General features: G+C 55.4%; 1 protein-coding gene across 1 annotated transcript in view; it reads right to left on the reverse strand.

Annotated features, from left to right (window-relative positions):
* Nucleotides 1-784: 784 nt before the first annotated feature.
* Nucleotides 785-16,842, reverse strand: part of SLIT1 (slit guidance ligand 1) — a 53,352-nt gene continuing 37,294 nt past the window's right edge. The window contains exons 21-32 of the mRNA XM_047824679.1: nucleotides 15,489-15,652; nucleotides 13,432-13,556; nucleotides 13,041-13,138; nucleotides 10,234-10,373; nucleotides 9,955-10,048; nucleotides 7,445-7,582; nucleotides 5,912-6,149; nucleotides 4,364-4,494; nucleotides 3,760-3,914; nucleotides 2,422-2,710; nucleotides 1,885-2,096; nucleotides 785-1,072 (exon numbers count right to left, since the gene is read on the reverse strand). Coding sequence (XP_047680635.1) covers nucleotides 834-1,072; nucleotides 1,885-2,096; nucleotides 2,422-2,710; nucleotides 3,760-3,914; nucleotides 4,364-4,494; nucleotides 5,912-6,149; nucleotides 7,445-7,582; nucleotides 9,955-10,048; nucleotides 10,234-10,373; nucleotides 13,041-13,138; nucleotides 13,432-13,556; nucleotides 15,489-15,652 — 2,023 coding nt within the window. The 3' untranslated portion in view covers nucleotides 785-833. The remainder of the gene's footprint in view (nucleotides 1,073-1,884; nucleotides 2,097-2,421; nucleotides 2,711-3,759; nucleotides 3,915-4,363; nucleotides 4,495-5,911; nucleotides 6,150-7,444; nucleotides 7,583-9,954; nucleotides 10,049-10,233; nucleotides 10,374-13,040; nucleotides 13,139-13,431; nucleotides 13,557-15,488; nucleotides 15,653-16,842) is intronic.

Consider the following 16,842-nt stretch of genomic DNA (forward strand, 5'->3'; position numbering starts at 1 on the left):
GGAAGGCCTAGGACCAATGCCCCCTTTGGTGGTCAGTGTCTGGAGGTGGTGGTTATTCTGCTGGAACCAAGAACCTCCCCAGCGCCTGTCCTCTCTTCTCTGGTGGGACTGCCACTCCAAACAGACCCAGTGGACATTTTTGAAGCTACAATGGTCAACTCGTAACTTCAGGATTCAGGGGTCTGGTCCTAAGGGATCCTCCTCTAGCCGCAGCCTCACTCCCCATTGAGCAGTGGCTTTAGTGCTACATCAGCCCAGGAGGCAAGGGTTAGTCCCTTCCCGGCCAGCAGGAGGGGGCCCTTCCCCTGCGCAGCCTGGCCTACTGCTGGCAGATGCTGCAGCAGCAGAAAAAGCAGAGATCCTGGCTGGCTGCCCCAGGGGAGGCTTCAAAGTTATCTGCAGGGGACAGGGGGCAAGGGGCTTCTGAGGGCAGTGTGGGCCACCGGCGAGAGGGAAAGGCTGTTTTGGGAAGGGGCCAGTCCCTTCTTCAGACCCAGGTAGTAGGCAAGCAGGGTGGGTGGTGGGGAGGGTCATCATTCTGTGCACTTCTTGGCCTGACCTCAAGCACACATTCATTCAACAAATATTTATTAAGCGCCTGTTTGTGCAAGGCACTTCCGGAGAGGGTGGCCTAAAGCCCGGCCACGCCCACCCACCCCACCCCCAGCTGCCGGCCTGGTCACCCCCCAAGAGATTGCTGTGGGGTGGGGCCAGAGGGCCCTGCCACTCAGGAACAGGCAGGATGGCCCGCACCCCCACCCCACTGCGGGCCACCCGGCTTCACTGCAGCCGTGCCCTCTCGCCTGCCTCACCCCTCCCCGTCTAGCCTGGCGCTACTCGCAGAGGGCACAGCCACACTTGGTGGGCTTCTCCACCTCCTCGGCAAAAGAGGTCCCGTCGCTGCACTCAAAGGTGAACTTCCTCCGCTTCAGCCGCAGGCCCTGGCAGCAGCCCTGACCTGGGCATGAGCCCCGGCACTCCACCCACGACAGCGGGCGCGTGGTCTGGCAGATGGCATAGCCCCTCTGGACCTGGTGAAAGTCCCGGACAGGGTCCCCCCGGCACTCGGACTCTGGATAGGACAGACACCAAGAGAAAGCCTCAGGGCACACCCATGGGCCAGCGCCGGCCCGGGGAGGCCGGAGGTGGCAGAGAGGCGCATCCAAGGACCAGGTCCTCTAGCACTTAGACTCCACCACCTCCGACCCCACCCGACATGCACATGCACAGGCTTCCTTCTGGGCCCATAGGCCAGTCAGTAGGAAGAACTTTCTAGCTGCCAGGGCCCTCCAGGACAGATTAGGCTGTCAGGTAAGTGGGCTCCCAGTTGCTGGAAGAGTGCAAGAGGAGGCTGGAGACTGGGGAGGCAAGAACAAGAGAGAAGGAATCTGTGCCAGGAGCAGGGGCCTAAGGGCCCCTGAAGGTGCTTGAGTTCTGGACTTCTCCAGCTTCCCTCTGCCTAGCCTCAGCAGTCTCAATCCCAGCAGAAACATCTTGGTTACATGGGCCAGGGAGGGCCTGGGAAAGAGTCCCCAACCCTCAGACTTCCTGTTGCTCTTGGGTCACAAGGTGATGGGGCCAAGATGTGGAGGTTTGTGCAGGAGCTGTTCCCCTGGGCAGCCCCTTCGATAAGGAGAGACCCCAGCCAGAAGGGGCACTTGCCCTGGATAAGGGGGCTTCAGGGCAAGCCGAACCATTTGGGGGTGGGGGTCAGAGCCTAGAGGGTAGTGGGTACTATGGCCCAAGAGCAGCCCAAGATGTGGGAGAGGAGAGGGGAGGAGGCACAGAGGGGATGCCAGGGTTTGGAGGAGGAAAAGTCAAGTCACTAATGCAAGTTGTGGGGAGGGGCCCTGGAGAGGGCATGTCAGGAGGGGGGCCCCTGACCTTGCTCACACAGCTCGCCCGAAAAGCCTGGGTCACACACACAGTGTGCCCCTTTGGTGGCCAAGGCCTGGCAGTGGCCATGCAGGCACTGCAGGCCCCCGCAGGGGTCTACAGGTGCCCCAGCCTGGTTGCACAGAGCCCCCGAGTACCCATCCTGGCACTGGCAGCTGTAGGAGAGAGCGTCGAGGGGCATACATTGCCCGTGGACACACCTGGAGGGGACAGAGAAAAGGTACTGTGAGAATAGGCTGGAGCCAGTCCAATCCCAGGTAACCCACACCCCCAGCTTTGGCATCCGGGGAGGTTATCCTATTCCTAAGACTGAAACAAAGGGAGAAAAATGTGATTCTGTATCCCTAGGGACCTCTTCCTGTTAATAAAAACTAAAAACTAGGGGGAAAAAATGGAAAAAAAACCCCTGTGTTGGGCCACATGTTCCAGTTTGGGGTGTTAAAAATACAGTCTATGCAGCAGCCCTCAGCATGGGGAAAGGGACGGGCAAGGGGTGAGGGCTCCCCGAACCCAGCTCAGGCTCACTTGTGGCCATGGCAGGGGCCGTCGGCTGGCTGGTCACAGTGTAGGCCCCCCCAGCCGGCCTCACAATGGCACACGGGCCCAGGGGTGGCATTGGGCTGGCAGATGCCATGCAGGCAGTAGAGCTTTCGGCAGGGCTCACAGCCTGGCACCACGCCTGGCTTCATCCGCGTCTTGGTGAAGTCCTGCAATTCGTTGTTAATGTACAGGTTTCGGATGCAACCGTGGAAGCTGGTGCCGTTGAGGATCTGCCACAGGCGGAAGGCAGCCGAGTTCACATCCACTGGCATCCCTTGGGTGGGTAGGAGGGAGCAGAGTTGGGCTGAGTCAGGCTCAGACCATGTCTGACCCTACTGCCCTCGGTCCACTGGGCATCTCCACAGTGTTCCCTCCCACCCTCGGCCTCCGTCTTTCTGTCTTTGCAACCCTGAGCCAAGATCCTTTGCCACCTTGGAGGGTCCAGACTCCTTTCCCAGAAAACAAAAAAGGAAAGCCTGTTCCCTCAATGACCAGAACCCACAGGTGCCAGGCTTGGCAGTGGCCAGCTGACAAAGGAAGCTCTGGGTGCCTAAAGTCTGCCCTCACCCTTCCCGCCCTCGGGGATACCAGCTTTCACCTCCCAAAGACTCCAAAAGCAGCAGAGGACCTGGGCCTGGAACCAAGGTGTATGCTGCTTTGTCACCTGCTGTCGTGGTGATCACAGCAACCCTTGAGGGAGGAGTAGCTGAAACCCATCTTGTGGTCAGTGATTTGCCTGAAATTGTACGACTAACAAACAGCAGAGTTGGGAGTAGAGCCCAGGGCTCTCTCCTTCACACCTGCCTGCAGTTTCACCAAGGCCCTCTGTTGCAGAGACCGGACTTGTTCAGACCTGGAAATGTTGGCGGGTGGCAGACAGGGGCATTTAACCTGCAAAGCCAGCTGGGAGGTCCCCAGCTGATGCGGAGACTCCCGCTGGGTGCCTGGGTCTCTCACAGCAGCCCCAAGACTGGGAATGGACCCTGAATGCTTGACAAGCCCCTTCTGGCCCAAAGACAAGAGGGAAAGTACCCACTTTGGAAGAGAGCTAGGAAAGTTCCAGGCTTCCCCCAAGGCCAGGCTAACCTAGGCATCTATCCTTCTTGGTCGGTCTGAGCTTGACAGCAGCCTGGGCTCCAGGCCAGGAAGGACAATCCCTTGGCAGCTTGGAATGCCCCTGTCATCCGGTGGCCTGGGCACCAGCTGTCCTGGCAAGACACAGGCCAGAAAGCAACAGAGGCCCCACCTGGAATGGCTGTCACATTGCTTGATGGGGAGGCCTGGGGAGAGCCAGCCGCAGCCTCTACCTGGCCAGGTCCTTACCTCCCACGTAGAGGGGGGCCTCGCTGTTTAGTGTGTAGTGTTTGCCAAAGTTGTCCATGGTCATGGGACTGCCTCCATCGATGGAGAGATTCACCATCTGGTCAAAGGTGACTAGCTCAACAGTGTGGAACTGACCGTCATTGATCGTCTCAGCACTAGAAGAAGAGGGGGTGCCCCCACCCCAGGGAATGGGCTTCAGTTCAGCCCATCCCTGCCTGGGCCCTTCCCCCAAAACGCCACTGGTCAGCAGCTGCTTTCCAGGGAGTAACATCTCTCAGGGAGGAGACCATGGGGACTTGGTGGCCTGGGGCCTGGCCCCTCCTGCTCTGCTTCTTGGGACTCCCCAGGGAAAGGTGAGCAGTTTGGGGCAGGGGTCTCCAAATTATCTTCCCTCCCCTTCCCACTACAGACCCCCTTGTGAGGAGGAGGTAGGATAGGGAAGGGTCGGTCCACTGCTCAGGCCTCAATCTCAGCCTCAGCTCCAAGATGGGCCCAGATACTGTATCTTCCTACACGGGCAGCCCAGGTTCTGGAGGTCCCGATAACCACCTGCTCTTGGCCTGGGACACCCGGAGGGAGGGTGGTGGGCATGAGGAAGCCTTACCTGTAGATGGCAGAGCTGGGGTAGCTGCCTGGGTCGTAGCTGACACGCACATGACCCTGGTACAGCTCCACTGCGATGTGGTCATTGTCCCCATTGTACAGCAGGATCCCATTGTCCTCTGCCGTGGAGACCTGATGGGCAAGGGCACTTTCTCTGCCACCCCACCCCACCCAGCAGTGGCACAGGTAGGTGGGACAGATGGGGGATCCACATTTGGAAGAGGGATGCTGTGCGTAGAGCTGCCCTCCCCTGGCTGCCCAGGGGACACATCCTCAAGGGGATGCTGACAGAGGCTGGCAGCCCCTGGTTCAAATCCCATCCACTGCCAGGCTGGCCAGGGCCACAGAGAGAAGGCAGACAGACCAGCTGAGGCCTGGAAATGACGTGTGAGAAGGGGCAGGTAAGAGACCTTAGGACTATGTGCCCAGAGAGGAAAGTCAGATCGATGCAGGGTAGCTTGTTCTATGGGCCTCTGGGAGCCACAGAGAGGACAAGGTGAAGAGGGCTAATAGCCATGACCACCCAAACCTGGAAGGAGCCACTCAGGAGGTAGCACCGGTCTCTGAATCTGTGTGAGCAAAAGCTGGAGTTGCCTTGGTGGGGGGAGCCCTCTGTGAAGCCGTAGAAACGATGATCCTGCCTTGTCCCTCTTCCCCCATTGCTTTTGGTAGACAGCCTGACTCCCTGGTCTCATACACAGGGCTGGCACACGGCCCAGGCTGGACACCTCATAGCACCCGTTTCGCTGGACTCAGTGACTGGTCCAGGGATGGGAATGGGACTGAAGACAGGCCAGTGACGGGGACAGCAGGAGGTGCCTGAGGCAGTGGCTGGGAGGGTGTGGTGAATTTTATTTTACTGAGCAGTTGGGCTGTGTTGTTGCAGTATAGACAGTGTACATGGGCAAGACTTAGGAGAGGTGATAAAGTGGGGGAGAGCACAGTGAGCACGTCGGGAGGCTGAAGGGCTCTGGGAGAAAAGAAGAGGACAGAGAGGAGAAGTGGCTGCCAGGGTAGGGAATGCAGCTGTTGGAAGAGGGAGATGGCCAAAGAGGAGACACAAACTTTTATCATGTGATGTGCACTGTCCTCTCCCTCCCCAAGAAACGTTTAGCAAACAGTGCCATTCAAGTGGGACCCGCTCTTTGCCCTCGAAACACTGATGTTCTGAGATGAAATTCAAGACACGAAATGGCAAAATAAGGGCCCTAGGGACAGGTGGCCAAAGATACAAGCCCAGAGCCAACCCTGACTGTGTCCTAGCCACGTGGAGAAACCCGTGTGCAGCATTCGAGGCTGAAGCTCAGGAGTAGGCGAGACTGGATAGTGGGAGAGGACCCGGTCACCCAGGAGACCACTTCTGGCCCTGCCTTGAGACTGCTTCTGTGACCTGATAACATTTCCAGATGTGCCTGACCCACATCCCAAGCGTTTTGACTGACACAGGCTGCTCCCAGTTTTGGGCGAGGATGCCGCTTGATGCTCGGACCTGAGGCCACGGCCCCCTGCTGCCTGACTCCCCTCTGTGACTGGCGCCCTGGGCACGCACCTGCAGCGTGATGTTGGCCCGTGGCCAGTTCTGCAGATCGGTGAACTGCAGGTAGGTGTCCCGATCCACAAAGTTAACACTGAGCAACTTCTCACACTCGGGGCCGCCGAAACCTGGAAGGCACTGGCACACCGGCCCGCTGCCCTGGTCCACACAGTTGGCTCCATTCTGGCACTCAGTCCCCTCGCAGGGGCTTCTGGGGGCAGGTGGGCGGGGAGGGGTCTCACAGAACTGCCCACTGAGAGGGAAAAGATACAGGTCAAAGAAGGGGCAAGGCAACATCTTTCTCTCCCACAGTCCTGGAGAGAAATCACTAAACATCTTGGGAAACTGGACCCTTAAAGGAACAGAAGATGCTCCTAATGAACACTTTCCTCGAGAGAACAAGCCAGAAGGATACTGAAGACAAGGTAGGAAACAGGGGTGGTCCCTGGACCAGCATCATAGCTATCACCTGGGCATTTGTCAGAAATGGAAAACCTAAATCTGCTTAACAAGATCGTGTGCACATTAAAGTTTGAGAAGCACTCGTGGCTCGTGGCAGTCAAGTCTGCTAGCAAATTTTACTCTTGCCCATTTTACAGAAAAGAAAAAACAGACAGGAGCAAAAGAGAGAAGACTCCAATTACTAAACAAATACAAGAGGGAACAGTACTTTCCGGCAGGTAGTTCTGACACAGCATACATCCTGTAGCGTCAGCATTCACAACAGTCCAAAGCGGAAATAACCCAAATGCCTGTCAGCGGATGAATGGATAAACGAGTGTGGTCTATTCATGCAGCGGAATATTATTTGGCCACAAAAAGGAATGAAGTTCTAATACATGCTCCCACATGGATGAACCTCAAAGACATGACGCTAAGTGAGAGAAGCCAGTCACAAAGGACCACAGATTGTATGATTCCATTTATATGAAATCTTCAGGATAAGGAACTCTACAGCCAGATATCAGATTCTTGGTTGCCTGGAGCTGAGATGGGGGGCGGTGGGGTGACAGATAAGAGGTATGGAGTTTCTTGTTGGAGTAATGAAAATGTTCTAAAATTGATTATGGTTAATGCATGCAAACTCCTGATAATAGAGTACAAGCCACTGAATTATATACTGAAGCTGGGTGAATTGTATCTCAATAAAACCATGGGGGGGGGGGGGAGACCCAAGCAGAGCACGGGAGGTGGGTGGCCAGAAGGAGGGTAGGTGTTCCTCACCCCCAAGTTTTCAGAGAAGTCAGGCTGTGAAGGTAAATGACCTTTACGCTAGGACGTGTCTTCAGAGGTTTTGCTGGGCAGGATGTGGTGGGCATTGGCCAGTAATCTGTACCCACCACCCCCTCCCTCAACCAAACAGTTTAGGGACCCTGTGCCTATGATCTGAGTCATTAGGTAACTTCCCCAAGGTCACACAGCTAGGGATGGCAGAGCCTTGGTTAAAACCCCAGGATCCAACTTCCAGGCTCTGACCCTGGCTCCCTCCTGCCGGCTCAGCAGCTGGAGGCTAGAAGGCCTCAGTCAGGGCACAGCGGGACCACTCACCTGTAGCCTTCAGTACAGAGGCAAGAGTAGTTGTTGACTCCATCCACACACCGGGCCCCATGCTGGCAGCGGTGGTCCCTGCAGTCATCCTGGTTCTCACTGCAGTTGTTACCTGCGTAACCTGATGCGCACTCACACCTGGGGGCGTGGGGGGATCAGTGCCTCACTCAGCCGCGAGCCCACAGGGCCCAGGGGCTGCGTGTACGTGACAGAGAACCTCAAGGCCTGCGTGTCTGTGGGACACCCAGGAGATCAAGCAGAGCTCTGGAGAGAAAGATGCCCCCAGCCCGTCTTGGTATGCTTTTCTGGCACAAGAAAGGAGCTTGTGTGGGCTTCTGAGTGAGAGCAGCTTCCGGGCTGGGAGGATGGACACCGAGGGGCACGAGGAGATGGGGATCCAGTCACGGGAGACCCACCCTGGCCACTGACCACACAACCGAGGCCAAACTTCAGTCCCTTCTCGACCTGCCCAGCTGCTCCCCAGCACAAGGCCCTGAATCCTGGGGCTCATCTTGCCCTCTTCTGCAGCCTCCCCAGCTCCACTGGACCAGCCTCCTGGCCCTTCCTCTGCAGGGCTGGTGCCCCCTCTCAGCGATTCCAGCCCAGCCCCCAGCCTCGGTGACCTGGGGGTCAACCATTTGCCTATCAAATCAGGAGCGCACTCCTCCACCTACTTTTCAGTCACAGCCTCACAAGATGCCCCCTGACCTGCTCCCCCCACATCGGGCCCACCCTGTGGTCAGACTGGTCTCCACTGGCAGCAACCCCCATCCCACCCACCAGCACTTCCCTACGTTCACACCTATTGATTCTGGAACATCCCCCTCCTCTCTCCCTGCCCCAGTCCAGCCTGGCCAATAACCTCACCTCCTCCAGGAAGCACCCCCAGCTATCATCAAGAGATTCCCCGTTGGAAACTCTTTAAACTGCAAACTCCACGGTTCAACCACGCAACCTGGAAGGCAGGTACCCCCGCCTGGATGTTTTTATTCACTCCCGGTTTTCCATGCTGTAAGCGACACCTTCCTACCCCAGTGAGCACGCACACGCACGCACCCCTAAAGCTGGTTTCACGCCACAATACTTTTCCTTACTACGTAAAATGGCATGTTGCTTCTCAATGTTAGTTTTTCACGGTACTCTTGACCCACCCTATTGATCGCAATGCACTACTGGGTCTTGGGCTGCAGTCTGGAAAATGTTGCTGCAGCTGAGCCTCCGCCCACTCGTTTACATTCGCTCCCTCGGTCATTCAGGGACTGAATACCCGCCGAGCTGCAGGCACAGCGGAGTTACTTACACCTGCCTGCCAAGACAGGAGAGCGAGAACAGGCACCACACAGCTGCTCTCTGCTCATTTCCCAGCACAGGGCAAGGGACCGAGTGCAGTCCTGCTTTATTCTATGTCTGAGGCCCAGCCCCTCTGAGCGGCAGCCACACCCCTTGAGCTGCCACTGCCCCTCTGCCATGGCAACCCCACCCCCCAGCAGCACCCCACAAGTGCAGCATCTGGGCAGCATTTGGGTGGAGGCTCCCATGCACCCCTCAGTCTCAGGCTGGACCTCAATAACCCCGGTCTCTTGCTTCCTGCCACTGTCCTTGGGCGGCTCCTGCTGGACAGTGGGCTTCCTGAGAGACTCCACCCCTGACCCTGGCCTGAGTGGCTGGGGTTGGGTCCCTCAGCCACAGGCCTCCACCCTGACCATCTGTTTTGTCCTGACCAGTGGAACGGGCTCCCCAAAATGGGACTCTGTTTGCAAAACTGCAGATGGAAACATTTTTAAAATCCATGACCTTTATGTGGTCTTCAGGTGACCATGCACTTCCATATATGCCGGTAACAACGATGGTGACAACGGTCAACGACCCCTTATGCAAACCTCCCAGGGCTAGATAGATTTTGAAATTCAGAATCTTTTGGGGTTTGGAAAGGTGACACAATGCCTAAAGCATTACGTAACACGTAACGGGATCTGGGGCAGCCCCTTAATTACACACACTCACATTTCTGCAGCAAGAAGAGTGACTATAAGTAGCCTCGTGTCACTGTACGTCCGGTTTTATTACCAGATACGTTCAGGTCAGACCAGATTTTGCTATCAAACGGACTTTTGATCTTCAGAGTTTTGTGCATTTTGTAATTGGGGATGAGAAATTGTGGATCTGGGAAGATAACAGCCATTTATGGCGCACTTATCAGATGTCAGACTTGGAGCTAAGTGCTTTCTGTGCATTTGCTCGTCTGACCCTTACAACCACCCCACGAGGAAGATACCGGGTGCCCAGTTTGCAGACGAGAAAACAGGCTCAGGGCAGTCAAGGCATCCATTCAGCATCACGCTGTAAACCCAGGTCTGTCTGACCAAAGCTGCGGCCGCCACCACCCTGAACCCTCGTAAAGCTGAGACCAAACTCACTTGACAAAGTAAAGAAACAGAATGGGGAGACCAGAGGGGAGGGGACTTCAAGGCCCATGTCCTTGCCTGGCCCTGGAAATGGGCAACACTCACCTGGGTCCATCTGGAGTACCCACGCACTGGGCTCCGTGCTGACACGGGTTCAAATCTGGAGAACAGAAGTCCACCAGCTGCTCACAGGCCCTTCCTGGGGAAAGAACGAGGAAGAGGCAGGAGAGAAGCTGCCCCAATCTCTGCCAGGCAGCTGGCCTGGCAGAAACCTCCTGTAGACACTGAGGGAGGGCCCCAGCCCTCCTGCCCACAGGAACGGGGCTCAGGGCAGGCACACCTGCCCACCTCTCCCCACAGATGCCAAAACTCCACCACACTTACCCGCATACTGCAGGGGGCACTGGCAGGTGTAGTTGCCCACGCCATCCACACAGGTGCCCCCGTTGGCACATGTGTGCTCCACACAGTCGTCCGTATTCACCTCACAGGTCGGTCCTTCAAAGCCAGTGGGACAGGAACACCTGAGGTTGGGGGTGGGGGGCAGGTGAGGAGAGATGGACAGGTGGGCAGGGCCAGGGCAGCAGTCTTCCTGAGGCACTGTGGAAGCCTGTGTCCACCTGTGACCATCATCATCCCAGAGCTTTGGTCCCCACTCCCGGCCAGGCCCTTGCTAGGCACTGGGGTTAAACAAGACAGTCCTGTACTCTGGGGGCTCACTCAGGCTAGCTGGGGAGACGACAAGGAGACCGGCAACCAGAGGAGAGGCCAGGATGGGGCCACACTGAGGCCGGGGAGATGAGGACAAAGAGGCAGAGGACACCTAGCCCATATGTCAGGGATGAGGCGAGAACAGGGCTGGGGGATAAACAGGAATCGGCTCATGGAGGGTCCCGGAGACCAGTGATCTTCCAGCTGGGGGAGCACCTGCGATTTGCCAAGAGCTCTGTGGGTCAGAGATGTCTGAGAAATTGATTTCCAGATCTTCAAGTCCTGCACAAACACTTCCCTAAACAGACCTACCCAGAGCTTCAGAAAGGCACATGCACTTCTCCCAACTGCAGTCCAAGGTGGGGACGTGCCTGGAGCCTAAAACCCTCAGGCACCAGATAAAGGGACAATTAAGAATTGACCGAGCATTAAAATAATTTCTGGGGGCACCTGGGTGGTTCAGTCGGCGTCCGACTCTTCAGCCGAGGTCATGATCTCACAGTTAGCGGGTTCATACAAAGACCTGTGTCAGGCTTTGTACTGACAGAATGGAGGCTGCTTGGGATTCCCTCTCTCTCCTCTCTGCCCCTAACCCCCCTCAAAATAAATAAACTTTAAACAAAATTAAAAAATAAAAATAATTTTTGATGACAGATCACTCTGGGGTTTTTGGTATATAATCTTGGAAGGGTTTCAAATAATTGAATGGCATGCTACAATAAAACGTCTAATCCCAATGATTTATTTCAACAACTCTTTCTCAGCATTTATAGCTATATACGTATATTTTTATAAAGGAATATATTGGATGCCGAGTCCTCGTTCTGTCATATTCACCCTGGGACACATGAATCAGAAAATTACACACAAAAAAGCTCCACCTGTTATCTGTAATAATTATCACTAAAATTTTGTAGCGGAGTTATGTTCTGATCAATTGTATATCATTGATTATTGTAATGACGACTCTGAAAAAGAAACCGTTCATCAGAAGTTTATGGTGACAAGAAATAAAAAAAAAAAAAAAAAAACTTTAAACTTACATTCCCATGTTGGTGGCAAAGAAGTATGGCAGCGTGCTCAATAAACAGACTCTCTAGCATCACAACAGATCACATGCGAACAAAAATGGAGGCGGGGTTGGGGAGTAAAATGGAAATACTAGTTGGAGGAGAAAGAGAGGGAAGACGTTTGAGCAGTTAAAACAGGAGCTTGTGGGTGTAATCTTTAAGTGTATCAAATTGCGGCGCTATTCAGATTCCACTGGCAAGTGATGAGAGTGAAGTAAAAAGTGAGGTCTTTCAATGTTAATATTTACAATATCCTGGAAATTAACCTCCCTTGCAATGCAAAGTTCAACCTACCACGAAAAATTCCAGCCGCCAGTCTAAGATCGTGTGAGAGGGGATGGAATTAAGTTTCGTGGGGGCACGTGAGCAAAAAGGTTTGAAGCGCACTGTTTCGGGGCCTACTGTCATCTGTAGGGCTCCCACCCCCACCTAGCGGGGAGCGTCTGAGGGGGCTCCCCTAGCTCCCCACTCTGGAGAACCCCGCCCCTGGAGTCTATCAATGAGGAGGGGGTTGGGCAGAGCCTATTGTACGGACGCCGTTTCCAAGGTGACGACCTGGGAGAGGCTGTTTAGTGTTTTATTTTTCACATCTGGTGATTTAGGTCTGCAGAGACAGGTTTGGCCATTCCTGCTAAGTAGACTCATCGTTTTCTGAAGAGGAAATTTGTTTGGCTGGCAGTTTATTTTCAGTAACTAAATACTGTGTGTTCCTCTGAAAAGCTCTGGGTCCAGGAGGGCTCTGGGAAGGTGGGGGGCTCGTGGAGGGGTCCTGGGGGAAAGCAGAGTGGGTGGGGGCTTGCGTGGTGAGCTCAGAGAAGAGTCAGGAGGCCCGGCCCTTCAGGAGTCCAAGGTGGGGGGAAATGGGCTGCCCAGGTGTGACCTGTATGACCCAGGGGACCATAGCGGGAGGCCCCGTACTTGCTAGCAGGAGGTGGGACTATCAGGAGGAGACTAGGACTTGCTCCCACCTCTGGGGGTGGGGGTTGGGTTGCTTGATTGATACCAAGGAGCTGGCTGGGGGCCTGCCGTCAGGCAGCCCCGGCACAGCAAGCAGGTGGTTGACTTCCAATTGGAGGCCTTGGGGTTAGTGGAGATTTTAGAGGTTTAAAACACCCCTAAACTGCCCCTTAGCACTGCACATGGCCTTGGCCATGGACTCCCAGTGCCATCAGAAGGCCCTCTGGCACCTGGCACGAACAGGGAGGGGCCTGGAGCAGGGGCGGGCAGTGTAGCTCTGAGCCCCCACCCTACCTGCTGCTGTGAGCCTGGCAGGCCCGCATCTCTCTGGGCAGCAGGGACCTGTGATGGGTAGGCATGGAGGGGTCTCTAGCACACCCCCACCTCCTCCTCCAACATAGGGAGGCCCGGGCCATCCCACCCACCAGGTTCCAGCCTCTCCAGGCAACTCACGTGAACCCAGCATCCTCGCCCTGCCGCGGGTGGCAGGTCCCGCCGTTTCCACAGGGGCTGCTGGAACAGCTGTCCAGGGACACCTCGCAGTCACGGCCCTGGGCAGGTGGGGGAGGGGGACAGTGAGGAGGACCTCAGAGGGACCCAGGGATTGGTGTGAGCTGACAGAGACAGCCAGCCCGCTCAGCAGCAGGCCTCCCTGTCCCGAGAGTTACCTGTTCAATCATTCGTTCGCTCATTCATTCATTCATTCACATGCTGGGTCATTGACTAAACATTCCCTCAAGCAGCTGCCCTGGGCACTGTGGGCAAAGTGGCGAACAAGACAGCACAGCTCCACCTGATCTTGAACGAACAGCCCTCCTCCTCCCCAGCCCCAGCTTCCACTCACCTTATAGCCGCTGGAGCAGACACACCTGTACGCCTCAAGGGCATCATTATGGCAAGTGCCCTGGTTCTGGCACGGGCTGGACAAGCAGGGATCACACTTGGCCTGGACAGCCAGCGCGGGGGGACCTGAGGCAGGGGGTAGGTATCAGGGGAGGGCAGGGCCGGACAGCCTCAGAGACAGTGCTGGAAGCTCTCTCCCCAAGGAGATTTCAGCCCTCTCTTTATTTCCTCCGCGTCTGGTTCACGCCCCCTTTCTAAGCCCACCTTCCCGGCCTCCAGACCCTCCTTTGTAAAGTGTGGTTAATAACAGCACCTGCCTCGGGGGCCATATTGGCTAAATAAGCTAATCTGAAAAGTGCTTAACAGGCAGGCGTTGGACGCCCAAGGAGCCCCCACACGGCATCAGGGCAAAGCCGTCCGCGTGAGGGCATCACAATCACTATTACTGAAGCCGGCTCTCACTCCCCAGCATGGTCACGGTGAGCAGAAGACTGAGGGCAGCCGCCTTGGCAAGGAGGGGACACAGCTCCGTGAGAGGCCATGCTTGGGAGCAAAGAGCCCATTTGTCTTTGAGATGTTTCTCTCCAAGGCTGAACAGGAAAGAACCCTCTCCTGTCACCACAGGCAAGGCCTTCCCCAGCCCCTCCAGGACCCACTGGTCCTCTTCCCTGAACTTGGAGGTGGACGAGGAGCCAGCAGCCAGGCTGCTTGCGGCACCACCTGTGAGGGGCATTAGGCCCTCACAAGAATAAATAGAACTAGCTGGTTAACTCAGGTTTCCGCTTAGGACTCCTTCTAGAAAAGGAGAAATACTGGTTCTGCTGAAGAGGTATGAGCACTAAGAGAAACAAACACTTTTCAGTGATAACTGGAAGGAAGCATGAGCAGGTTTCCCGGGCACTGATGGGGTTCTGTGTTTTGATCCCTGGTATGTTCGTTCAGTCTGTGAAAATTCAGCGAGCCATTCACTTATGATCTGTGTATCTCGCTATTACGCATGTTATATTTCAATTAACAAAAAAACTTACCAGTGTCAACCCCACCCCATTAAATAAATATTGAGCAAATGTTTCGCTCCCAACAGGCAAGCCACAGATCAAGTCCCTCTGAACCGTTACCCCTGTGACAGCATCCTTCACGGAAGGTGGCCATTAACCTATGGCTGTCAGTTTCATTTTTTAAAAAAATTTTTTAAACATTTATCCATTTTTTAAGAGATGGAGAGAGACCAAGCGCAAGAGAGAGGGGGAGACACAGATCCGAAGTAGGCTCCAGGTTCTGAGATGTCAGCACAGAGCCCGAGGGGCTCGAACTCACGAACCGTGAGACCATGACCTGAGCGCAGTCGGATGTTTAACCGACTGAACCACCCAGGCGCCCCATGTCAGTTTCATTTTTGATGGAGGTCTGTGAGCTTGCAGAGGGCAGGGGCTGCGCCCCCCAGGCGGCCCCCAGCACACAAAGCTGGGCTTGGGGCAGCCCTCAGCCGCCTCCCTTGGCTCAGCTGGGCTCCCGGGCCGTCAGTCAATCAGTCAATCAACCTCCGAATGAGTATTTACAGATGCCCTGAGTGAGCCAGCTTCAGAGCAAAGCGTGAGCGAGTCTCCAATCACACTCAAGTCCCTGTATTTCTGCAAATGTCAGGCGAGCGGCAGCTGGGTCCAGCGGCTCGGGGTTTAAGCTAATTGCCGCGCACAATTCCTACCAGAGAGAGGCCCTAGCACTCCCGCTGCTGAGAGGCTTGGAGCTTCCAGAAACGCCGCTGCTATTTTTATTTTCCTTACATAACCCCAGGGAGGGATTAAGGCCCTTACAGCCTGAGATTTTCTGCCTTTTTTTTTGTTCGTTGTACGTCAGGACTAGAAGGCGGCCATACTAACAAGCAGCAGGTGCCTCGTTCCTGCCACCTGACCACCCCCCATCCAGCGGGTCACCACAGGGACACAGGAGCTCCTGGAATGCCCTTCCAGGATTAGGCAGGTCTCATGGGCTCCCAGCAGCAGGTGGGCAGGATGCAACCCTGTACCCACCACCCCATTCTCGTGCTCCTGGCCTCACCTTGGCATTCAAACTTCTTGGCAGGCGTGGTGAGGAGCAGCTTGCCCTCCATGTCCGGGGGCCCAGCACAGCGGGCAATGCCCGGTTCCTTATAGCCCGTCTTCACCCAGCCAGACAGCCAGCGGAGGTGGCAGTCACAGTACAGAGGGTTGGCACCAATGGCCCTGAGTCAGAGAGCAGAGAGAAGCAGGCATCTATAATGGGCTCCTTCACCCACCGGGCGCACTCAGCCAGGGGCTGGCAAAAATCCCAACAGCCCCCTTACATGAGCCTTTCCTGTGTAGCCAGTGCTGCTCTAAGCACTTCCTACGTGTTGGCTTCCGAGTCCTCCCACACCCCACTCTCCCCACTGTGCACATTGCACCAGTCTCAGAAAGGCTGAGGCACAAAGCGGGGAGGTGAGACTTGAACTGGTGCCGTTGGGGCCAGAGGCCATCAGTGTGTCGTCTCCAGAGAGCACGGAGGGGAAGGAGTCACCAGTTACTGCTGGGATGAACCAGCTGCTTTCCCATAGCCAAGCATCTGACATCCTCACGAGCCCCACGGGGTAAGCTCTCTCCTCCACCTCAAACAGGGGGAACTGAGCCTCACGGGGGATAAGTCATTTCCCTGGGGTCACACAACGAATGAAGGGCAGGCTCTGGATCCAGGGTCTGGATCTGACTCTGAAGCCCATACTGTTGTTCTTCTTTTCATTTTTAACTAAGCAAGGAGCACACGAACGCATTCTCAGTCTAAACTACTTTGACAAACTGCGCACAGAAGTCTCCACCTCACACGACGTGGTAAACATACTAAATGCCATGAATTTTACACACCAAAATGGTTCATTTGATCTTATGTGAACGTCACCTTCATTTTTTTCAGAAAGGCATGTTCCTGTTACTGACGGGAGAGCAAAATGGTGTAACTCTGACAGAGGGAACCTCGTGATATCTATCAAATCACCCATGCAGTTGCCTTTGGACCTAGCAATTCTGTTCCTGGAAGTTTATCTCACAGATACACCTCTACAGGTGTATAAAGGTGTGTGTGCGGTGGGACTGATCACAGCCTTGTTTGTAACAGCCTGAAATGAACTACACTATACCCACGTCACAAAGAAAAGCTGCACCCGGTGCCTCTACCACGTCAGAAGGACCCATGGCCATACGGCCACATGGTCACCGCGCTCAGGCGTGTGGCTTCCCGCTCCTCTCCCATAGCGACGTAGAAGATTCTTCACAAATTATATCCACCTACTGCACATCGTCCCCAGGCAGCTTTTTGTCACCAAGCGACATGTCTTGGAGATCCTTCCAGATCAGCATAAATGGATCCACCTCATTTTGTCCAAGGGCTTCCTGGCATCCCA

Source organism: Prionailurus viverrinus, chromosome D2 (genome assembly GCF_022837055.1).
Source record: "Prionailurus viverrinus isolate Anna chromosome D2, UM_Priviv_1.0, whole genome shotgun sequence".
Classification (NCBI taxonomy): Eukaryota; Metazoa; Chordata; class Mammalia; order Carnivora; family Felidae; genus Prionailurus; species Prionailurus viverrinus.